The sequence below is a fragment of the Carassius gibelio genome, chromosome B14 (assembly GCF_023724105.1).
Source record: "Carassius gibelio isolate Cgi1373 ecotype wild population from Czech Republic chromosome B14, carGib1.2-hapl.c, whole genome shotgun sequence".
NCBI lineage: Eukaryota > Metazoa > Chordata > Actinopteri > Cypriniformes > Cyprinidae > Carassius > Carassius gibelio.
The window spans coordinates 6,569,886-6,594,488 of NC_068409.1; the positions used below are offsets into that span (position 1 = coordinate 6,569,886).

Here is a 24,603-nt window from a genome sequence, read left to right on the forward strand (position 1 = left end):
CTATAGGGTTAGGATTAGGGTTTATCTTAGGGTTAGTTGCATGTAATTATGCATAATTTATAATTATTTTAATAGTAAGAACATACAGTATAATGTTAACAAGGACATCTTAAAATAAAGTGTTACCGTATACTTTTATGTTGATGCCTCACTTCACATGGTTTCATATTTTGGGCTCTGTTAAAGGTGCTTATCATTCAGAGAATGAGGTTCATGCAGGTCAAATGAAATCTCATGTGAGCGCTCTTATTCATTTGATGTGAAGTTTAAGGAGATTTTGAAATCTTTTGTCAGCATAACGTCTAAGTGCAGTTTAACACCTGCATTTTGTTACTTTCAGTAAATAAACCTCAAATAGGCGCAATAGTGACAAGGAATGTTTTGATACACTGTAGCAAGACCTTTTTTTTTTTTTTTTTTTTTTAGTACAACTCAGAAGATACCACTTACTATCATGTCTCATTTGACCACCTTGTGTTTAGAAATAATAAGTAAATAAATATTGATACACTGATATAATGTAACTCTTCAGAGATTGAAATTTGCCAATATTAAAGGGGTCATATGATGCTTTTTAAAGATCATTATTTTGTGTATTTGGTGTAACAGAATATGTGGACATGCTTTAATATTCAAAAAACATTATTTTTCAAATACTGTACATTACTGTAGGTCCTCTATGCTCCTCCTCTCTCAAACACCTTGTTTTCTACAAAGCCCCTCCTTCTGACAAGCACAGTCTGCTCTGATTGGCCAACTGACCCAGTGCCTTGTGATTGGCCAAACACAGCAAGCACTCGTCAGAAATGTAACTCCCCTTTCCATTATCATGAGATTCATCTTACAAAATAAATGTAAAGACAGTTAATAGTGTCCTCGGTTTTACCATCAGTTCAATCCTGAAAGAGGAACAGAGTCACATGACAGGCAGTGATGAACGTGCAAAACTCAGCATTTGAACATTCAATAGCAAATACTTAAACTAATAACAAAACATACTTACGGAAGCTGATTCAGAAACGCCATATTGTCGTAGCAAAGTTTGAAGTACCTCCTCTCCTAGGTCCCCAAACGGTCGTCCATAAAATGTGTTGCTGTTCTGTTGTAAGTAATCTTAAAGATTTCTAAATGCATCTACTTTCAGAAGAACAAATAAAGTGTGTTTACTTTCTCCTAGATACATGTTTGAATGAGCTGTTTTAGTTGGTTGTGGACATGTCTTAACTTTGATAAAGAATAACTCTTTGGATTTGAGACTTTAGTCTTTGCAAATTTACAGATCTTCTTTATGCACCAAGAGCTTATAACACTCCAAAGAGAAAGTAAAAATTTAAATCAAATCATATACTCCTTTAAAGGGATACTCCACCGTGTTTTCATATTAAACTATGTTTTTCCCTTACCTAAGACGAGTTGATACATACCTCTCTCGTCTCAGTGCGTGCACTCAATCGCTTTGGCGATTAGAAGGAGAGGGGGCCGGTGAGAGGATTTTTCACGAGTGAATATATTACTGCGCCAAGACGAAGTGCTTACAAGCACTTGCCATGGTATTCCGCCACACAATATAGTTATCCATTTTGCATGCTTAGAAAAGCACAACGTTTTGTTTTGTGTTACCGTCCTAGGTCGAGTTACACTACGCGAGTAACTATATTTAAATAGGGAAAATGTGGAGGTGTTTGGTAGCTTCTCTGCTTGGCCCATATTGAATGAATGGGCTAAGCTAAGTGCTTTCAAAGTGTCACCACGCGCCAAAGCGATTGAGTGCACACACTGAGACGAGAGAGGTATGTATCAACTCGTCTTAGGTAAGGGAAAAACATAGTTTAATATGAAAACACGGTGGAGTATCCCTTTAAGGTTGGGACAAAGTTTATGGCAAATACATAAATGTGACCCTGGACAACAAAACTAGATTGCACAGATACACAGGTGCATCAAAAAAAAAAAATTTCTATCATGAAAAAGGTCTTTATTTTTGTAATTTAAGTATGAATAAGCATTTAACTAACTGGTTTGCAGAGCCAAACAGCGTTGTTATTTGTTCACTTCCTTGATACAACGCACAATTAGCAATACAGCCAATAGCAATACAAACCAATACAGTAAAACACATCGACGAAAAATAAGTCATACTTACAGCTTGTGGCCCGTAAACAGCTTATGTTTTTAAAGTTGGAACTGCTCCATCTTTCAGGACAAGCCGTTGGGCGAATCCTGCATTGAACTCGCGAAGATTGTGGAAGCTTTCCTCCGTAAAATGTGCAGCACAGAGAGCGAGATTTGGGTAATAATTTTGAGGGACCGAGTTAAAAATAAATTTTAACCATTGATCCCTAACTTCCCCGTCCCTAGGAAGGCTGAACAAAGTGGACCTGCAATCCGGATGAAAATAACAGCGTTTCGTCGGCATCGCGGCAAAGACACTCCAGCATACAACAACTCTTCTCAAACTCCACAGCAATATAAAATGGCCTCGCCCCCCACCTAATTTATTATTCTCGGAGGAGGGGTTTATGTAAATATTGGGCTTAGTGACGTCAGCAACCCTGGAGGAATGTCGTGTAGTCCCTACCGGCCGTTTGCTGTAGTCCTTAGAAATGGATTTCTTTAAAAGCAAATATCTCCCTTTGCTTAAAACTTTGAACGTTGTAACTTTGCAGATGTTGTTTATGCTCAAACAGGAAAATTACACACTAGCTAAAGTTAGAAAATTGAAATCGTGTTTTATCACCCCTTTAATTAAAAAAGCTAGCTTTCTTATATTCTAGATTCATTGCACACAAACTGAAATATTTCAAGAGTTTGTTTTAATTCTGATGGTTATGACTTACAGGAAAATTTAAAATTCAGTATCTCAAAAAATTTGAATTACAGTCCCTCCAGAAAAAAAGGAGATTTTTTTTTTTTTTTTGTGATTGTTGCAGACAAAAATCCTTGATTTTGAGGCATGTTTTCTTAAAAAATGCGATGGAATATGCTGCATATTTTAGCAATTTTATGCGATGAAATTGCGTGAACTTGCAAAAACTGTGGTTTGATGAAAAAGAGAAAAAAATGTGATTCCCAACACCTTTTTCTCACTAGGCTACTACCTTAATGTAAAGAGTAATTTCTTATTACTTCCTATGATAAGCGAGCATACTAAATCACAGAATATTTAAGGTGCAATCTCTTACTGCAACATAAATTATTTTACATACTACTAATATGTCTCTGTGTACTGGAAGCTTATGTCACTAAAACAAATTCCTTGTATGTGTAAGCATACTTGGCAATAAAGCTCTTTCTAAAGCTCTTCTAAAGTTCTAAGTTCTAAAAATATAATTACAACTGTAAGTTTTTGGTACCGTTCTGTAACAAAAAAAGTGTAATCTTACAACTGTAAAGTTGCATCAACTTCTGAATGAAACTACAACAGTGTTAGTAGCCTAGTGAGAAGGGGGTGTTGGGGGAATCACCTTTTTTTCTCTATTTCATCAAACCGCAGTTTTCACAATATAATTTGGCTCCACTGTCATGTAACAAATCGGGAAACTGCTTTGTGCGTTTTTTTTTTTTTTTTTGCGCTTATTTTTGTTGGCAAATAAGAATGATTTGCGCGCTTCAAGTTTCACCCTGGTTTCTCCGCGGAGTTTGCAGATGATGTTCACGTCACGTAATTACGTCACTTCATAAGGTTCCCATGGCAATAGGGGGAAAATGGCGCTTTACTTGTGTGAAGTAAACGCAACATTTTTCAACTTTCTGCTAATATATATGTGAGTTTTTTGCAACTAAAATACAGGGATTATGAAATCATGCTAGCCCCACATATTTTGCTTTCTGAAATTGACAATTTATGCGGGAAAAGAGCGGGGTATTTGAAAAAATCCGACCCCGCATGAATATGCGGCCTTTGGCTGATTATGCATTAAATCAAGCGATCGCATAATCGCGTTTTTCTGGAGGGACTGGAATTAGCCTACTGACTTGACAGATGTCCAGAAGACGATCATCAACACCCTCCAAAGGAGGTAAAGCACAGAAGGTCATCGCTGAAAGGGCTGGCTGTTCACAGAGTGCTGTATCAAAATATATTCATACAAAGTTGACGTCTTTCATAGAAAAAAAACGTCTTTTGTCTTTTTTTTAGATTAAAGTAAATTTGGAAATCAAGGTATGGACGAAGTCTGGAGAAGCACAGAAACCAGTGTGAAAGTTTCTGAAGTCAGAGATGATTTGGGGAGCTGTGACATCTGCTGGTGTTGCTCCATTGTGTTTTATCAAGTCCAAGGTCAATGCAGCCCTCTATCAGGGGATTTTGGAGCACTTTATGCTTCCATCTGCTGCCAGGCTTTATGGAGATGCTGATTTCCTCTTTCAGCAGGATGTTAGCACCTGCCAGTAGAGCCAAACCACTTACAGTTGGTTTGATGACCGTGATATCACTGTGCTTGATTGGCCAGTCAACTCACCTGACCTGAACCTCACAGAGAATCTATGGGGTGTTGTGAAGAGGAAGATAAGTAACATCTGACAAACAATAAAGAGGAGCTGAAGTCCGCTATCGAAGCAACCTGGGCTTCAGTAACGCCTCAACAGTGCCACAGACTGATCGCCTCCATGCCACGCAGCATTGAATTAGTGATTCATGCAAAAGGAGCCCCGGCCAAGTATTGAGTGCATAATTAAACTGCTTGAACATTTGTTTTCTAATTTTATTTTTTTTTTTTTTGATTGATCTTTAAGAAAAAAGTTTGAGATAATTTTTAATTTTCCTAAGCTAAGTCATAACCATCAGAATAAAAAAAAAAAACGCAATGAATGAGTGCAATGGATAAAGAATATAAGGAAAGTTTTTTAAATTAAATAAAAAAAATAAAAAATAAAAAAAAAACCTTTCCATGATATTCTATTTTTTTAGATGCACCATTTGTAGCAATAGGAAAAAACACATTGTATGGGTCAAAATGAGCGATTTTTTTATGGCAAAAATCATCATGCTCCATGAATATATTTTGTAATTTTTTTACTGTAAATATGTATATATATATATATATATATATATATATATATATATATATATATATATATTAAAAAAAAAAAACGTTTGTTTGTTTGTACCCACAGTTTCCAGGGCCCGTATTCACAAAACATTTTATCTTACCACTAAAAGTTCTCCTAAATAGCATTAAAAAATTTAGCGCAGAGGCTAACTTTGCTACGGAGGATGTCAGCTTGCTTATTAACTATTCCCACAGTGATTGGCTGATAGTCTCTGTCAGAGATTTATTCACAGAAATATTGCAGAGCACAGTGTTATGTTGCCATACTCAAATAAAGATTTTAAAATGCAGGCTGTCAAAGTCAGCTAATCGTCAGCCTCCTACACGTATGATTCTCATAATTAGTGAATATTCATATAAACACAGCCTTTTAATTAACAAGAGTAAAATAATCCTGGCTGATATTAAGACATGCAAACCAAACTGGATCAAGAACAGCGGTTACCTCTTGCCCAACTGGTTAAAGAAACAAGGATATAATCAAAAGGACAATCTGAAGCTGGAATAACCTCCAAAACCAAAGGTGGTGTCTTTATAAAAAAGCTCATTATTATCAAATATTTAGAGAATGTTTCGAACGATGTTTTGTGAATGCTGGCCCAGATATTCAAATATTTGTATCTCTGTCCTATCCTATCAAACCATACATCAATGGAAAGCTTCTTTATCCAGCTTTCAGATTAAGTTCAAACCTCAAATTGGAAAAATTCACCAGTCATGTGTTTGGGAGTACAGAGCCTGTTTAAACTTACAAAGCACTCAAGGAGCGTCTCTACAGCTGCTGAATCTGTTGATCATGCACATGAACTCTCTCTCACACACACACACACACACACACAGTGACACAGGACTCAATCTCCAGTGGCATGGCCTCATTACTCACGTTCCTACACCAGTGATATTCATCAACAGACAGGACTGATATCCTCCTGGAAAGATTTGTATGCAGCTGACAGTACATTATGAAAAGCTTTTGTTCTGTAAAATATTCCTGCAGAACTGTAATTATAAATTATCGAATGGAACACAGAATATCAATAGGTTCTCTAAATGTAAAAGTCTTGCAAAATGCCTCGTAGCAACACTTCAAAGTTTGAAAATACAACTTCCAACTGATCTTGATCACTTTTTAATTAACTGGAACAAAAAATGGCTTAAGGATTGAATAGCTCTGCTCCCAACCACTAGAACATGAAAACAACTTTTACTGTGATTTCTGATCACACTGTCTTAAATCTTGTTTTATGAGAAACTGATCAAATCAGAGTTTGATTAATCTAGAACGAACACCAGCCAATGGGCTCAGCAATATGAGCTTAATTCAAAGGCAAAACTAGCTCCATACCCCTCATTTATAGCATAGGCTCCTGAAAACATGACTTCTTATGTTAAATTGGCATTTCAAGTAAATGCATCTGGATTTAAGGATGTTTAGATACAAGACACAAATACTGAGGAAGAAGTTCATTGTTTTGCAGTGCATGGGAGAATTCTGACTGTTTTATTCAGTTTGAGGAAGGGTGAATGAGACATTTGGAGACCTGCAGAATGTTATGATATTTATTGGGTAAGCTCATGCAATTTGTGCTTTGTTTATCAACATTATCAGCATCCTGCTTTATGTGGTGGATTGTGGGATTGTTAGGGACTTAATGTACCAGAATGATAGTGTGATTGAGAAAGCCCTTGACGAGTGCCCTGACACTGAACTAGAGACACACACAGTAACAGAATACAGTACGTGTTATTACCCACTTTAATGGCATAATACAACACTTATAAGCGGATTAAAATGATTTTCCTTCAATGATTTATTTAGGCCGTGTTAATTTCTTACATCTGAAAAGTGCTATTTGCTAAAGGAAATACCTGAGTGTGAATGAAACTATTTCTGAAAACAAAAAAAGCTTTTTGAAAGAAATATTTATTTTAATTCCTTCTTACCAGTAGTCGTCCTTTCAGAAAATAACTGAAATGCATGAGTTTTATCTTGCATGAAGAATGTTAGTCTCCAACCACAACTGGAACAAACACACCAATATCTAGACCATGGGCTTACGTTTCATTCAACCAATTCAACTACGAATTACGCCAAATCTACTACATCCATTTACGCTGTAACTTCAGTGAGATTTCCATCTGTCCAGATGATGAACCATTAGAAGAGGCGTCTCGCAGTTTCTAGGAATCTGAAATATTGTTAAAGCGGTTCAATTTGAAATCACTTAAAATACTTTCTCTTCGGAGACGGAGCTTATAACGAAGGTTTTTACACATGATGACGTTGGTGTGAGCATTACAGATTAGGAAGTCCCTCCAAATCCACCCTATATGAGAGCCACACAGATCAACAAGAGCTAGATATCAAGGCATGAGTCGCTGAGGTCTTTTACACGCAAGTACTGCTGAAGGATGGCTTCTGCTTTAGGATGTCGTGTCTACGTTTGCCCACCCGCTAAAAAATAAATAACTCAAAGTGACATTATGAAAGCAAAAGGTGCTCTTAATGTGATTTGCATTTGTTAATGTATACATCTATTATAGCGTAACCGAAACTTGTTAAAAAATATTCACAATCGATTCATACTTAATTCAGTGCAAAGAAATAAAATAAAAATACATGTAAGGCATGACTCAAGAGCTCAGAAGTGATTGGCAGTACGTGCACGTTCGCCGTGTTGTGAACGTTTGATTTTACACAAACACTGGATTTGGTAATGGTATTCACAAAGCTGAGGAACGCCGGAGACACCGGGATCTGGGATCGAAAATGCACTGGTTCAGATACCACAACAGTACTGCTCAAAGTAACATCACGATGGGTATAAAACGGTAAGGTGCAATAAAATATGCGGTCTATCCTGAATAAGGTCTAGGATGATGCTCAGACCAGGAATATATCACCCATTAATGTCATTATAAACCCATGTCATTTTCTTCCATGGAGCACACAATCACTGCAATGCTTTTTACATTTTAAAGTTTACAGCGACCAGCTCTCAAAGTCCAAAATGAACACAAAAAGTGCACAAAGTCTATATTTATGGTGCTTTTTCATCCTTTTTTGAAGCCTGACGGACAGCTGTCAGTAGATGCTATTCATTAATGAAAGAACGTTCTGTGAAACGTCTTTTATCCTCTAGAGAACAACACAAGGGCGAGTACATTTTCATTTTTGGGTGAACTATTCCTTTAATATAGAGGATACGACTTGCTAACAGAATTTAAGCAAAGTATAAAAATATAGGCATCCCTGTTTTCTTTAAAGACGGAGAGAGGTGTGACATGATCATCTTGACCAAGACCATACTGTTCTGTGCCTACACATTAAATCAGTCCTCAGGACCCACTGCCGTTTCTCTTTTCAGACACACTCAGTTCATGGATCTCTCTCCTAAACGAGCTGATGGTCTGAATCAGGTGTGTTAGATAAGAGAGAGACAAACGTGCAGAGCAGTGGGTCCGAGGACTGAAGAAAGCTGAGAAACACTGCATTAAATAAGAGGGCTGTACATGACACATGGAGCAGAAAGAAAGAGCGTTAGAGCAGGGTTTCTTTGTGATGGCGCAGTATGTGTTGGTTCTTTTCCGACGGCCGTCTGAAACCCTTCTTGCAGTAGTCACACCGGTGCGGATAGTCTTTAGTGTGGATGGATATGACGTGCCGTTTGAATCCCGAAGCGTCCGTAGTGTTGTACTCGCAGTATTGGCACTGATACACCTTGCGGCCGCTGTGCGTCTTCATGTGCTTCTTCAGTTCGTTCTGATGCCTGAATCCGCGCTTGCACCGCTTGCACTTAAACGGCAAGTCCTTGGTGTGAACGGACAGAATGTGGCGGCTGAGCGCGAACGGGTCCGACGTCTTAAACTCGCAGTGCCTGCACTGGTGCACTTTATTCCCCTTGTGCGTTTCTGCGTGCTTCTTCAGTTCGGAGGGCCTGTGGAAGCCCTTCTCGCAGACGTCGCACTTGTGCGGGAAGTCTTTGGTGTGCACCGAGATGACGTGCCGCTTCAGGTCGCTGGAGTTGGTGCTCTTGTGTTCGCAGTGTGGACACTGGTGAGTCTTATGGCCCTGGAAGATGTCCGTGTGCCTCTGGAGCTCCTGGTCGTCGGCGAAGGCCTGCGGGCAGTGGCCGCACTTGATGGGCAGGTCTGTGCCGTGTTTGCTCTTTATGTGAGTCTTTAGATTGGACTGGTCTGCACACTGGAAGTCGCAGTGCTCACAGTGGTAGGGCTTCTCGCCCGTGTGCGTCCGCATGTGCTTCTTGAGCTCCGACGGGTGCCGGAAGCCCTTGGCGCACTCGACGCAGACGTGAGCGAAGTTCTTGCTGTGCACAGCCAGCAGGTGTCGGTTGAGGAGCCCCTGCTCCGCCGTCTCGTACTCGCAGTACTTGCACTTGTGCAGCTTGGGCTCCTTGTCTCGCAGGATGAGCTTGTTGGAGCTGAGCGGGCTGGCCTCGTGGTAGCGCCGCGTGTACTCGGTGTACTCCGGGATCTTCTCGCTCTTGATGATCAGCTTGTGGCTCTCCAGGTGGTTGTGGAAACTCACCTTCTTGTTGGTGGTGAAGTCGCAGTCGGTGCACTGGTACTTCTTCTTGAAAATGTGGTCCGGGTGATTCTTCATGTGGCGCTTCAGGAAGCCGCGTGATTTGAACTTCTTGCCGCAGATGTGGCAGGGGTAGACGGTCAGGGGCTGGCCGTCTGGACCGATGATCACAGCTAAAACAGAAAGAGAGCATGGACTTCTGTTGTGAGACAGGATATCCAACAAGAAATCCGAAATTAATGTGTAAACAGTCAGTTATGCTTTCAGAACAGGACAAAAGATCGGATATGCAGAATGCAGCCTATTAAAGCTGCCACTGTCTATGATCTCATCAGTAATAATCAAACAGCAATAATATTGAGCAAAAATGAAAAACCCATAACTATTATCTGTGAACTTTCGGATACTTAAAGCACTCTTAGATACTGAAAGAATATTTTTTTTATGCTATATACATTTTTTATGAAGATCCTGAAGAATCATAGCGACTTTAACAGCTACTGGTTTCGTCTGGTCATCCTCTTCACATGAGTAAAAACGTCACTGGTATAACAGCAGAGCGGACCGGTATACGGTCTATTTAAACTGACCAGTGTAACCTTTTAAATGTTTAGTTGACTGGATTTTATTTTGATAATAAACAGACTGCGGTGTAAGTTTGAATCGCTAGAATATACGTGTTTGCCCCGGAGCGCGACAAAAAATAAAAAATAAAAAAACCTTTTCAGCAAAAGTGTTTACTTTCATTTCTGCACACTCACAATAAAAACAGAAGATTTGTGCTTTTATAAAATAAAGGAAACAAACAGAATGCATTTTCATCCTTTTTTTCTGTGAACTTGTTTATGGAGCGCCACACTTCTGTTTTAAATCAGTTATCTTAATTATTTAAGTCAGATGTATTTCGCATATTTGCAAAAAACAATTATGAAAACAAATTGTTATTTTTATGTTAGGCCTATTACTTATATAGGCTATACATTATCCTTAAAGCATCCCGTTATGTCCCAGGGCTTGAGAACCTGTGCCTTAGCTAGGTCCCTGCAGAAACTTGTGAATGACATCACTTCTACATCCCTACCTACTGTAAGAGACGTGTACAGGTAAGGCGGATCATACCTGTCTGGCACTGGCGTGTCTCTCCTCTCCTCTTCTTCCTGATCTTTTGTTTAAGTGCTCTGCTTGTGCTGATGCTGTCAGAGATCTGCAGGTAGGGGGTGGCTGCACCATTCTTACTTTCAAGACTGCTTCCTGTGGGAAAGCCATGCCTGGTAAGGAGTTTGGATTGGACATTTACACGCTATAACAGCACTAAAGGAAAGGAGAATGTTTCTATAAGTGTTATGTTAGAAGACTGATCGTGACTGTGAGCTAAAAGTCTGTCATCAGTTATTGCAGCGTTTCAGAGTTGTGAGTTTGCAAACCTCATAATTCAGTGGTAAAAATGTTACATTTAAATTAATAAATAAGATTGCAATAAATACATTGAATTGCAAAAGAATGTGATTCAGTCTGATGTGCTGCTTTCACTTTAATGTAAAGCTTCAAAGTCAAAGCAAATATTAATTCTGTTTGCTTGCTTTAGTCTAAATAAAAAAAGCTTAGTTGTTTGTATTTTGGAAAGATTAAAAATGAAGATCCTCAAAATAAAATAAAAATGTATAAATTAGCAGTATATTATTTTGTGATTATAAAATGATTATAAAATATACTGTAAAAAATTTATAAGATTTTAAATACTTAATATACATACAATCAATATAAGACGATAACTAAACAAAATAGTTTTCCTGTAATGTCATGTGACTATTGACCATCACCGGAGAACCATGTAATTTATTGTTAAATTATTTAAATTTTAACTTAAATATTTTCTCGACATTCACCAGTAATTTAGCCAAAAGGATTCTGCTGAAACCTTACCCTGAACTATTACATGGCTTCACCAAACTTTCAATATAGTCATATTTGGAGTACCTTACTAGAGTATGATACTATTACGCTACACAGAGTTCAGCTAGAATTATGTAATTTTGATTAACTATTCATATAAATCAATTTCTATCTCTCCTGCAATATAAATAAAGTGAAGGACCATAAGCAGTGGCCCAGGCGGCGGGAACGAAGGTCTTGTTGAGCGGAGCGTCCTCCAGCTGTGCTTCAGTGATAGCAGGAGCTTCTTCCTCCCCAACGATGACCTCCATATACACCTGGTCAGTCATCTCTGAGCAGTCTACATTCAGGACAGAGAACAGCATGAACATAACTCACATGCGCCTGTTACTCTTCTTAAAGAGAGATGGAGAACTCACTGATGTCCTCGTCTCCTTGGCTGGTGTCCTTCACAGCCATGTAGAGCATCTTCTCTCTGGTCGGTCTTCCTGAAGCGGCCGGCTCCAGCGCTGCGTGTCCGTTGGGGAAATCACTCTCCTCCACCACCTCGGTGCTGCCTACACACCACACAGAGTCATTACTGTCAGTCTGAGTCAGAAGAGCTTATACAGGGAACACAAAATGAGTCCCAGTGGCTCCTGACGATATGAGGAGGTCTTATGAAGCGAATCGATCTCTCTGTGCAATAAACTGAACACTATTTACAACATATTCGCTGTAATCCAGAGCCTGTCAAACAGCACCTGATTATTGAACTAAGTTATCTTTTGCGCTAATACTGTCAAAACAGACAAGGTTTACGTGTTGTCTAAAAAACGTTTATGTGTCTGTATATTAGAGGAGTGCAGGTCTTAAATGGTCATTACAGGGATACATCACCCTAAAATGTATTTTCTGTCATTATTTACTGATGCTCAGCTTGTGCCAAACCTGTATTAATTTCTTCCTCGTGCTGAACACAAAAGAAGATATTTTGAAGAATGTGGGTAACCAAAAAGATGCTGGTCCACACCGAGTATGATAGAATAAGAAAAAAGAAACTCATTCAGGTTTAAAACCACTTCTGAGTGAGTAAATGGTGGTATACACTATGACAGTATTGACAGACAGCTGACAGAATTTGTATTTTTGGGTGAACTATTCCTTTAACGTTAATAAAACAACAAAACACAAAGAGATCCCTCACTGCTCTTGAGTGAAGACATTTAACACAGTTGCTTTAGGAATCAGCTCATATAGTATTTTATTTGTCTATTTTTTTTATTCAATTTCTTGAATGCTCTGCTAAATACACCTATTGTGCCTGACAATAAAGCACTGTTTGATTTATTTGTATATTATGTGTAGTGGTAATGTGTATCTTTGTTATTAGAAAATAAGAACAAAGATTTTTAGCCTAAATATCTGCTATTGTTTTTTTTTTTTGTCTTTATAATAGGGAAATGAGATTGGCTGTAATGCTCAGACATCTTGCAAAATAGTAAAACCAACACGACAAAGGATTGTGATAAAATCGTGAAACATGATATATGTAATAAAAAACTATTTTTTCTGAGGAAACAGTTCGACTCGACCGATGAGCCGCTGATATGAGCCTGTGTGAATCGACGGGGTGGGGTTTATAGTTCCTCATGGTTTACATAAAATGTTGAGCTAAAGAATGCTTATGTTTAACATAATCACATTAATTTAGCATAACGGAGTATACGTGATGCCATTGCATGATTACATTAATGAACCAGTGAACTGAAACAAACTGTCTGAAAGAATCAGTTCATGGAAAAGAATACGATTTCCCCGTTTCCTGAGGCTCTGGATTACAGGGAATAATGTTGTAAACAATGTTCAATTTCTTGCACAGACAGATCGTTTCACTTCATAAGACCTCATTGTCAGGAGACACGGGTATTAATTTTGTGTTCCTTAAGCTTTGTGTTGAATCTCAAAGGCGGACAGCCGTTGACGTGCATTTTATGAATCATCAGTGATCACAGTTTCAGCTAAAAAATGTAAATTTCTGACTGAATTATACCTTTAACTTGGTATTTGTACCTGTTGGTGTTTCTTTCAAATCCTTAAACATAAGCAACAATTACAGTGACTGCACAAGTATGGAGTATGGAGTCTAGGGCTGAAACGATTAGCCGACATTATCGACAATAAAAAATGTTGACATATTTCTGTTGTTGAGCAGTCATTTGATCTCATAAGAGCTAATATAAGAGCTTGCAATAATGTGGTTTGACCAGTGTGGCGCTGTAGATCAAGGTTGTAACTCAGCTATCCTGGATAAAATTCAAGAGAAGAAGACAGCGCTTCAGAGCAAACGCAGACGAGGAGGGAAAGCAATAGTAATCCTGTGCACCTTTTAGTACAATTTATTTATTTTTTCTTGCATGTCATGTGCGGGGCTCAGTACTAAGCTTCGTTTGGATGAATATGTAAATATATGCTGCGCTTTGCTCTCAATAACAAAATAAACACAATAAGATCTAACAGCAGTGAGAAAGCAGCAGTTAAGAAAGCATCGGATTACAATTTTTTTTTTAATAGTACTTTATGCAGTAGAGATCCTTCAATCAAGGAGCTTTAAATTATTAAACATGAAAAACCAGAGACATTGTAACTTTCAGTTTGAATTACAAATTGGTTTTCAGTTATAAAATCTTATTTTTAGTGGGGGAAAATACCAATTCATGAGTGAAGTAATCAACAATTCGTTGATTAATCATTGTAATAATAGTTAGATTAATCGATTATCAAAATAATCATCTGTTGCAGCCCTAATGCAATCAGCTAGAGGTACTGATGTGAAATGTGTTCCTTACCTATTTCCACATCTTCATCTCCATCAGCCTTAAAGATGTAAACTTTAATGACCTCGGAGCTGAACTCATCCTCTTTCGAGCCTTCGTCATCGTGGCCCACGTCTGCAGTGATCTTTAAAGGTGCGTCTCCAATGTCTAGCTTTTCCCCGACCTCATCCACTGCACAGAAGACACACATCAAACACTGCTGCGGATCCAATCAATCCATCCACAGTGCAAGCATTTCACTGCATCTCTGACTGAAAATAGGGGTGTACGAACTGGAAAATGTATTTAGGAGAATGAGTGTGAATGCAATTTCTTAAAGAGCCTAACTTACACAGTAGTCTAGAACAAACTTACTGATTTCTTCCAGTTATTTGTGGAAAAGCAAAGACAGATGAGAAGCTGTTCCCGCCTTATGATGCAATGACACTGCAGCAGGGCCCTATGAAATCAGGTTTATTTTTTCCTAAATTGCAATTGTTTTTTTTGTTTTTTTTTCAGTTTTTTTTTTATATTAAATCTTCTGGATTCTGTTTTTTCCTTTTTTTTCTCGACTCCTTAAAATTAAATGGCTTATCAAAAAGCATGTCTAACAAAAATTACATGTTTAGGGCCCTACGAAATGTTTTTTCCTCACCATATTTTTTAATTGTTACCAAATTCTGTTTTAGAATGTCTGATTATTTAAATCCATAAAACAACCGATTTCTTTTTTTTTTTTTCAGCATTGTGCAGTAGCTAATACAATCTTTCGTAGACGTGTTTAAACACAATAAATGTAAGAAACACATTATTCAATGCTTTTTACATTTGCTTTCACTTCTAGATTCATATATTAAGATGCACAAGCAAGTGTTTAAACATTTAAACTACTTCATTATCACATTCTTAATGAAAACTTACCACTGACTCAAACTGTCAGCTCTGCTGCCTTTTCTTTTGCTTTTAAATCTTTATTATAATCCTTCCTGCGGTTCATAAAGAACATTGCTTTCTTACCTCCGCAAGAGCCATCTATTTTTGCCTGGTTTCTCTAAGAATGCTCTTTGCCTTTAAACCTAGCCAGAAAACCATAACCTGTGTGCTGACTGTAAAACACAGGAGACTTTAATTCTATGCATTTACAATGTAATTTCCACATTTGTGTCAATCCATGTTCATATTTACAGCAGACAATGAGCTGTTGCATTAATTCAGGGCTTGCAGCAAAGCGGAAAATAGACTCGGTGTGTAAACTATCCTTGCACTGCTTTGCGTTCTGTTAAATTAAATTATTGTGCTTGAATGTGTCCTTATATCCCCTTATTAAGCTAAAACACATAATCAGAAAAATTTGCATTGCACCCCTAAACTACTTTTTTTTTTTTTTCACGAGTTCCTTGGGAAAAAGGTAAGCGTCACGCCCTGATCCATCAATCCATGCAACAGCAGACTCACAGGAGATCATGAGGTAGTCCTCCGAAGTGCTCTTCACATCCTCCTCCTCCTCCTCTTCATCCACTGCTTTAATGACCGTCTCTGTGTCCGTCACCATGACCTCTGCGGTCACCAGCTCGTGGTCCAGCGGGCTCTGATCGTCAGGAGACATGAGCTCAGCCACAAACACCTGATCGGGCACCGTCTCCTCCATCAGGTCAGCCTCTTGGATGGCCACCTCGGCCCCCAGGATGGATTCGGACATGATGTCAGGACCCTCCACCACCTCAGCCTCCAGCATGATGCCCTCGTCCGTCACCATCACGGCCTCCGGCACTGACACCACAATGTGCTCGCCGTCGATGTGGGCCAGGCCTCCCATCCCTGCATCACAACACAAACATTACCCTGACTCCAGATACACATCTGATATTTGACTCTACTAGTGGGTGCAGGACACTGTAGATCATTTACAGTAGTGAGGACAGCTAAATAAAGTGAGCTGTGACATATTATACCCAAACATTCTTCATACAGTGGACTAGCCATCAAAGTTTGGGAGCACTTTGACCTGACCATGTTTTAGTTAAGTGTTTTTTCTTTAATTGCTAATGAGATCTTTTTATACCAAAGACTGAACCAAATGAAGCATTGCTTGGGAACTGGTTGAGCTAAATTGGTATTATCTAATTTTATTATTAAATTTAAAAGCTGGCTGTTATTTAACCGAATCCATTGAACACACCTTTCTATCAAAGTTATCTGACATTATCAAGATGAATCTGTTCTGACACAGTTTAACTCTGAGTTATTCTCATATTTTATAAACCGTTTCTAAACTATAGCGAATAAACTGTGAGAATGTGAGAAAGGTGTCTGAATACATTTTGGTTTGACTGTATGTGAGGCTTGGTTGATGAATACTGAGGAGTTTCTTTCTAAAGTCCTGTCATCATTTACTCACACTCATGTCGTTCCAAACCCATAAAACTTTGGTTAATCTTCGAAACACAAATGAAGATATTTTTCAATCAAACATGAAAGGTTTGTTTCTCTCTATTGAAAATTAAGGTTACCAAAACGTACGCATCGCGTCTCTAGACCCGCTCTGGGACAAGTCTGATCCATAGTCTGGTTGCGTCTTTGTATTGACTTTGTATGTAATCTACTCGCGCAAATCGTTGAAATTGAGTTAAATCAATGATTTATCTTTCCGTCTGATTGATGTTGGGTAGAAGACAACAAATCCCATCATTCCACGCTCTTTATAAGCGTCATCAAACCACGCGATTGTTATTGTTTCGGTAGTGCGCCCTCTAGTGGCAGGTCCTACAACCTGTATTTTTAAGTGGATGATTTCTGCCACATGGTGGAAAACAAACACTTTTCAAATGAAACTGAAATGCGTGTACAACTCTAACCAGCAGATGGCAGCAGAGGATTCCTCTTTACCTCATGTGCCATTACCACTCCCTGATGTTGTGCTTTTGGATCATTATAAAATAACTATCACAACAAAAGCGTCCAATCATAGCAGATCTTTGTCAATCATAGCAATTTCAGGAGTGACTCGTGGAACAATTTAGCAAAGCCACTCCTGTAATAAAACGTAATTGTAATTAAAAGAGAGAGCACCATTATTTGTAAATTATGTCAATTTTCATTTTTGGGTGAGCGAATACTTTAAGTGACGACCAGTGTGTGTGCTTATGGACACAGAACACTCATGTTAAATCAAAAACAAATAAACGAACATATAAAATCATCATTCAGCGCAGTGCTATTTAATCGACTCTCTATTTCGCTGACGGTTCCTTACCAAAATCTGGCATTATCATGGTATGGGGCATGTTTAGATCCTTGTGAAGCTCCAGGATCCCTCCACCTTGATCCATGATCTGAGAGCGCTCCACAACACTACACTGCGCTGAGCTACAAATATTCATATAAAACACATCACAGTTCATTGATAATGAAGCATCTCTTCCGTTCACAATAAAGGCACGTGAGAGCAAACGCTTGCTGTTTAACACACCTTCACATCTGACAGCGGCTCCCTTCATGTAAAACCTTCACGAACATTAAACACGTCTGTGAATCTGACATCTGGGAGGAAAGTGTCTGAAAGAGAGAAACAAAGAAGGAAATATGTCATGCCATTTAAAGACAACCTCAGGGAGGTTTTAATTACAAATTACTGTTTGTTTCCAAATACAAAATTATATCCTAAAACATAGATCAATGCATATAAGCATGGCAGCAATACAAACTGCCGTTTATTAATGTTTCCATACATGTGCGAGACAGTCTACCATTATAACACTTGTATTAGCAGTATGTATAAATGTTTATTATTATACACTGAATAATAACAGTAAAGTGGCTGGCCATAATTATATACGGTTAATAATAGTAATAACAATTTGAAAAATATAACTTTTTTTATTTTATTTTTTATTAATGTTCAAATAACAATCATACAAACATCACAGTAATTCAAATTACAAACATACAGGCATCACAGTTCGTAAACAAATACTTGAGAAATATAACATTGCTGAGGGGACTTCCCACATGACGTCATATATCTGTATTTGAAAATCAGTTTAGTCTCTGAACAGACGAACGGTAATGTAATATTTTCAAAAAAAAAAGTAGTGTGTGAGAAAGAGTGTGAAATCGCTCTCTGTGCTTTGATCGGGGCGGTGTTTGTGATGAAGATGATGATAAACTCGTTAAACCAAATTTACGAATCCTACTACGTCCAAGACTTGACTCATGAATATTAATGTCGTTACGCACCAGCGCAGTTACGACGCAACGCCTGAAAGACCTCATTAATATTCATGAGGCAAGTCTTAGCCAAGCCATAGTAGGCTTTGTATTCGACAATAACCAGTCCGTTCGTGACCGAGTCTCTTCGAAACACAGTTACGAGCGTTGTATCGACTCAATACAATTAGAAACATACACAAAATACAATATTAGGTTGTAAGATCCACTTTAATATAACAGAAGAAATACGCAGTTAAAAGCTTGCGCAAGTGCAGCCTCGTTACTGCGCCATCTTGCCCTCCGCCATTGCACTATATGCTAAACGGCTAATAGCATTAGCTACCTAATATGGCAACACGTAAATGACTACAACACAACCAGGAATGCAACAAAAACGCGACACGAAGGTGTACTTTCTGCATTTACTTCGTACATGACTGCTTTTTAGCCACAAGCGTGGCGGGCAGTGGCCGGAGGGACTAGTTTTGGCGCGAGTGTGGGGCGCTTCCTCACGCGTGGCCGACAGGGCCGCCGGCGACCGTTTCACACACCTGCCGCACAAATCCAGAACGCTTTACCTGCTCCGTGACTGCCTTCGGAGCGTTGAAGAGTTTCGAATCCCGGCGAATCTGTCGTGATTTATTATCGTTAATTTTCCAACGGTAGCACTACTGCGGCCTGTACATTGAGGATCCCAAACGCTGTTTTCCAGGCCTGAGCCAATCACGCTGCTCGATTCGTTGCATCAGCCAATCGGAGTACTCGTTTCTAAGCCTCAGCCAATCAGAAAGCTCGTTGACAACAGCAAAGGGAGGGGCAGAGCGAACGCGCGGCACGCTTTTACGTCACCTCATACGATAACAAACATTGCGCTGTCTTCCAAAACAAGTCACAGTTCAATTAGCATTATGCTGAATGAATACAATTAACTCGTTCAGACAACACACATGCAAAATGTATTCTGGCTACTTTTTATAACATAATAAAGCAGATTCTGTTACTTGCCAAGCAAAGGAGGTTCCCTGTAATGAATAAGGAGGCTCTCCTGTTAGGTTTATTGCTGAAATGGGTTTATTGATTTTCTGAGGCACTCCCATTATCATTGCATACTCATATATTTCCAATTGTACTGCCTTAGTGCATATTTACACCTAGACTACACAGGCATCACACTTGTAGATGGAGTGAAGGTGTAGGAACAGTGTTGCAGTAGTAATGCACCTGACACATTGATGCGAGCTCCATTAGAATTAAATATTAAAACTATTTTCTTCTCTGAGGTCAGTGTTTGTGAAGACTGTTGCTGTGTTTGTCTCGACTTTTCTTGCTTTAGTTTACAGAACACAATTCTTTCATCAAATTAAAAATTCACACTTTTTTTTTCCAAATAAAAATCATATATCCTTCATTTCTAAAAATAGATAAACATGCAGAAATCAACATCAGGTTCATCCACAGCATTTAGGAATTAAATTCCACACATTGTTTCACAAAAACAAGTATTACAGGACATCAAACCTTTTTCATTATTCAAGTTTTTCCCCATTCTCATGGAAATTAATTATAATCTCAAGCAAATATTATAATCTGTTGTAGTCTGTGAACACAAACTGTGTCCGATCCAAGGTTGCTCTCATCATGGAGGCTCAGGTTTTAGGGATTTTTCTCTGCCATGTCTTTAGTGGATTCAGCTGCGAGAAGTTCCCGGGGCTTCAGTAACAACCATCTCTCCAGGCTTCATCAGTGATGGGAGCACACGGTTTGGTCATTCCCAGAGATCTGCTACAGAGAAAAGGTAAACTCAGTTCCACAGAGCTTTCTCAAAGGCTACGACTGCGGTCTATGTTGATGGACTAATGAGGTGTGACCGTGTTCATTCGTAACTAGCCAGTTTAACACTGTACTCTGGTGGTTAATGAGCGAGATCGGTCTCTGTACAGGACACGCACCCCTGGCTGATCCGGACTCACCTCCTGGGCGTCTGTGGAAGTCTGCTTCTGGACGAAGGGGAAGCGGGTGTCGAGCCTCTTCCTGGTGTCTGCCGGGCGACCGCAGCGCTCCTGGAGCCCGAGCATGACGCCCTGTTGTTGGGAGCGGGCGACTGCACCCTCCTCAGCCCTCCCTGGGCACTCGCTGGCCCTTTGGCCTGCTGTCGCAGCGCAGACATGGAGCTGACGGAGCCCAGGGCTTTCATGGGAGCCCGCAGATAGAGAGGGGACTGGCCCTCAGCCCGCTTCCTCACAGATGACACACCTACAACAGCAGACAACCACACACACTCCAGTCAAATCCACAGCAGGGACGTTAACACGGAAGATATACGAGACCATGCATTTTACCCAACGGGCTAAAGACTTACACACTGACAAAACAAAACAAGAAACCGGTTCAGAATCACAAGACATTATTCAGCCCATGCAAGCAGAAACCTGGCCCTTGTTTTAAAGACGTGTGCAGAATGTTTCTAAATGGGTTTCCAAAATACTCCTACAAATCATTTTGAAAACATCCTTCTGCATAATTATTTTTTTCCTGAATGTATCCTTTTTTTTTTTTTTTTTTACAGTTATCTTAAATTGAAACGCAAACATCTACAGGACATCCACAAAAACCCCCAATGTTTCAGAAATACAGAGACACTTTTGGAAAATGCACGTGTTTGTGTGTGTGTGTGTGTGTGTGTGTGTGTGTGTGTGAGAGAGAGAGAGAGATTCCAGGAATTCACAAACACAATGATGTAATTCAGTAATGCAATTACAACAAAGCAGTTATATGATTTGTGCCTTTAATAAATGCATATTTAATACGATGCCGTACATTTCTATTTCAATAATGACTTATTTTAATTTACTGGTATAAGTGCAAAAGTTCGTGCAAGTTTTCTTCAGTTGCCGTTCACATAAGAACATTTTCACATCAGTTTTCCCAGGAGAGACTTGTGTGTGTAAGCGATCTTATTCTCCAACATGATGACACCCAGCAGCCGCAGAGAGAAGAGCAGGATGAACAGCTCAACACTAGACGGACTCTTCTTCAGGATCACTGAAAGATCAGAGCAGTAACAGTGCGATGGCTTGTTGTATGGTTATAAACCGAGCTGACTCCAGGCTGAAACTAACCCACATTCACGTCACATCATTAGTAACAGAGACTGAATCCAAATACAACTCTGTTACTGAGTGCCACAGGGATGATTTCATTTTGTAGCCAAAAATATGGAAACGAGTTTAGCATTTTGCATTTTATGACATACAGCAGTAAATCTAACTTGTGATTTTTTATCAAGCTTTAAAAAGGCTGTTGCTAACTGGGATAACAGAGGTTTGTAGGGACATTAAACGTCTTGATACCAAACAGGTTTCATCTATGCACTAGTCCACTTTTAAGAGTTTACAGGCCAAAGCATACGTCTGTGTTTATGCATATGTGAAGGGTGCGTGTACGGTGTGTAATGCAGACTTCATCACCAGAATCAGTATGTGCATATGTATGCACACCATCCAAGTTCTGTAACGCGTGTAGTTTCTCTGCACAGGTCAGACGTGTGTGTTGCTCTGGTTTTGCACTAATCAGTTGTTCCACAAGGTGGCAGCACTGGCCTGGGCCAATATTTCACATTAGAAAATTAAACAAAAGACAGAACAATAACAGATGACTATGCATTTACAAACGCCCTCTCACAGAAGAAGAGAGCAGTCAATGCTTACAACTGTGAAAACTGATGTATACAGGATAAACTAAACACTGGATTTTCAGAAGTATGTGAGTTTGATGGCAACTCGACTCTTGACGACTGGAGACAATGTTATTGTAGGGACATGAACATAACTGTGATTGTCTGTCAGACGAAAGCTGCGACTGGGTCCAGATCTTCTGCTGTCAGTCTGAATGTCACAGCGATCTTCTGAGCTAGCCTACAATAACCCACTGTTATTAAAGAAATGATAGAGTGGCTCAAACTATCGGTTCAACAGGTTTTAGGAACAGCCCAACGGCGTGAGAGAGAGAGAGAAGATGGGACGGGAGGAGAAACTGAGCCAGCAGGGTATTGTCAGTTTAACAATGGTTTAGTGTGAGGGAGTGAACACACACACACACACACACACACACACACACACGGGATGTGTTAAAGGGATAGTTCACCCAAAATAATTAATTACTCACCCTCATTTCGTTCCAAACCCATAAGTTCGTTGTTCATCTTCACAACACAAATTTAGATATTTCTCTTAAATAACATTACGGTGACATGACGGTCTTACGGGTTTGGAACGACATGATGGTGAGTAATTAATGACAGAGTTATCATTTTTGTGTGAACTATCTGTTTAAAGGCACATGCTGAAGGACTGGAGAGAGGTGGAGGTACACACCTGTGGGGGTCTGGAGAAGAGAGGTGGAGGTACACACCTGTGGGGGTCTGGGGCAGGCGGGACGTGCGGTGGCCTGAGCTCTGTAAGTTAGCCTCCATGCTACGGCTGTTTCTGACGGCCTCCAGAGACCGCAGACTGCTGCGCGGGGTCAGGTTAGGCATGCTGTGTCTGAGCTCCTCTGAAACCACACACACACGGCCTCTTAACACACACACACACACACACAGTCCTGTCCTCTCCAGACCAGTGCAGGCTGCATTACAGGAGACCTGATCGTGCAGGGACCATGATGTTTATCCTGACACATCGTGACACATCCGACCTTCGTGATTCTTAACATCTCTGACGGGGAGACGGATCGCTGTATAAACAGCAGTGTGACCATCCCTTCATCTGTACTACTACTAGGGCTTCGCAATTAATCGAAATACGGTTTCTGATTTGATTTTGGCCTCTGACGATAATGAAAATACAATAATCTAGGTAAAACACTCATCCATAAAAGCCCAATTTCACACTCAAATCAGTAAAATCATGTGAAGTGACTGTTTCAAATCGGGAAAAGGACTGAGAGATGGACCAGAACACGTACTGTTAAGTACACTTTTAGCTAAGGTGAGTAAATAAACGGTCAGATACATGCAATAAATGTGTCAAAATGCAGCGCTCAGGTTTTATTCACGTAAACCCTTGTCGGTTGTGTGATAAACTTAAACAGTGGAGAATGAAAATACATGCGTGAAGGCCCGTTCACACCACAGCTGTAACCATAAAGACAGAGAAACTACGTCGCTGGAATCACTTTCAGAATGGTTCTCTTTCTTTTTTTCAGCTGATGGACGATAAAATCATTGTTTCAGTTCTGTTAGCATGAGCTGGAGACTTTAAAGCAGCAGACGAGCGTGCGCTTCGAATAAACTGACGATATCGTCCGCAGGTGTGGACACTAATATCATCTTTATACTTATCTTTATAGTTATCTTTATAGTTATCATTCTTGGTGTAAACGGGGCTTCACAGTAAACTGGATCAGTGCGGCTCTTAAAGTGACAGTGTGCTATATTCCTGATGCAACTGTGCACATTTGTTTTTTAAATAAATATCGTCTAAATTAAGTCCTAAGCAATGCATAGGAAATTTACAAAATATCTTCATTGAACATGATCTTTACTTAATATCCTAATGATTTTTGGCATAAAAGAAAAATCTTTAATTTTAACCCATATTGTCGGCTACTGCTACCAATACACAAGACTTTAGTTTTATAGTCCAGGGTCACACATTTGAACACTATAGAGGAAAAAAACGTCATTAGCTAACTTCAGAAACATAATGTTAAGATCTGAAAACACATTGCATGACCCCTTTACATGATAATTATTTGTGATCATCCATTATTGCTTCATGGATGTGGTGTGTGCTGGACAGAGCTGTACCCTCAGTGTTGTGTCGGGGTCCCTGCAGCGAGCGGGTGGTGTGTGTGCGGCTGGACTCGGTCAGTGCGCTGGGCGACAGGCAGCGGGGCGAGGGCGAGCCGTGGGGCGAGCAGCGCTGGAGCCGCCGGGGCAGAGAGCAGCACTCGTCCTCCTCGTCCTCCAGCTCCTGATCGCTGAAGGTGCCCCGGCGCAGAGACTGCAGGGAGGCCGAGGAGCTGCGGCGCGAGGCCGAGGTCGAGGCGTAGTCCTGACGGAGACCTGAGGAACAACACAATTCAGTTCACATACCTTCAATCTGTT

General features: G+C 39.7%; 2 protein-coding genes and 1 long non-coding RNA gene across 7 annotated transcripts in view; 1 reads left to right on the plus strand and 2 right to left on the minus strand.

Annotated features, from left to right (window-relative positions):
• Positions 1-6,597: 6,597 nt before the first annotated feature.
• Positions 6,598-19,235, minus strand: znf711 (zinc finger protein 711). Of its 2 annotated transcripts, none has more exons than XM_052573709.1 (9): positions 19,073-19,235; positions 17,755-17,840; positions 17,539-17,651; positions 15,741-16,103; positions 14,319-14,477; positions 11,910-12,047; positions 11,693-11,830; positions 10,717-10,848; positions 6,598-9,770 (listed from the first exon to the last, which is right to left on the minus strand). In XM_052573709.1, the coding sequence occupies exons 3-9, from the start codon at positions 17,612-17,614 to the stop codon at positions 8,593-8,595; spliced, it is 2,184 nt and encodes a 727-aa protein (XP_052429669.1). In that variant the 5' UTR covers positions 17,615-17,651; positions 17,755-17,840; positions 19,073-19,235; the 3' UTR covers positions 6,598-8,592. The 2 variants fall into 2 exon arrangements, with proteins under 2 accessions (XP_052429669.1, XP_052429670.1); XM_052573710.1 differs by having other exon boundaries at positions 19,046-19,200.
• A 307-nt stretch (positions 19,236-19,542) lies between these two features.
• zgc:66447 (SLAIN motif-containing protein-like) overlaps positions 19,543-24,603 on the minus strand; it is a 12,031-nt gene continuing 6,970 nt past the window's right edge. The window contains exons 6-9 of one of the 4 annotated variants that reach the window (XM_052573720.1): positions 24,304-24,561; positions 22,905-23,045; positions 20,465-20,747; positions 19,543-20,273 (exon numbers count right to left, since the gene is read on the minus strand). In XM_052573720.1, coding sequence (XP_052429680.1) covers positions 20,207-20,273; positions 20,465-20,747; positions 22,905-23,045; positions 24,304-24,561 — 749 coding nt within the window. In that variant the 3' untranslated portion in view covers positions 19,543-20,206. Of the gene's footprint in view, positions 20,277-20,464; positions 20,748-22,867; positions 23,046-24,303; positions 24,562-24,603 lie in introns of those variants that run through there. The other 3 variants (XM_052573719.1, XM_052573721.1, XM_052573722.1) reach the window with 3 other exon arrangements.
• Positions 20,142-21,303, plus strand: LOC127971001 (uncharacterized). The gene is made up of 2 exons (XR_008156726.1): positions 20,142-20,289; positions 20,435-21,303. It is a non-coding gene; the product is annotated as an uncharacterized LOC127971001 (long non-coding RNA).

Bases quoted from the DNA above. Each gene is read 5' to 3' on its own strand.
- znf711 (XM_052573709.1), bottom strand. From the start codon at position 17,614: ATGGATCAAGGTGGAGGGATCCTGGAGCTTCACAAGGATCTAAACATG. The intron at 16,104-17,538 runs GTAAGGAACCGT...GTTGTGATGCAG, and splicing joins CATGATAATGCCAGATTTTG to GGATGGGAGGCCTGGCCCAC. The intron at 14,478-15,740 runs GTGAGTCTGCTG...TCTTCTGTGCAG, and splicing joins GGACTACCTCATGATCTCCT to TGGATGAGGTCGGGGAAAAG.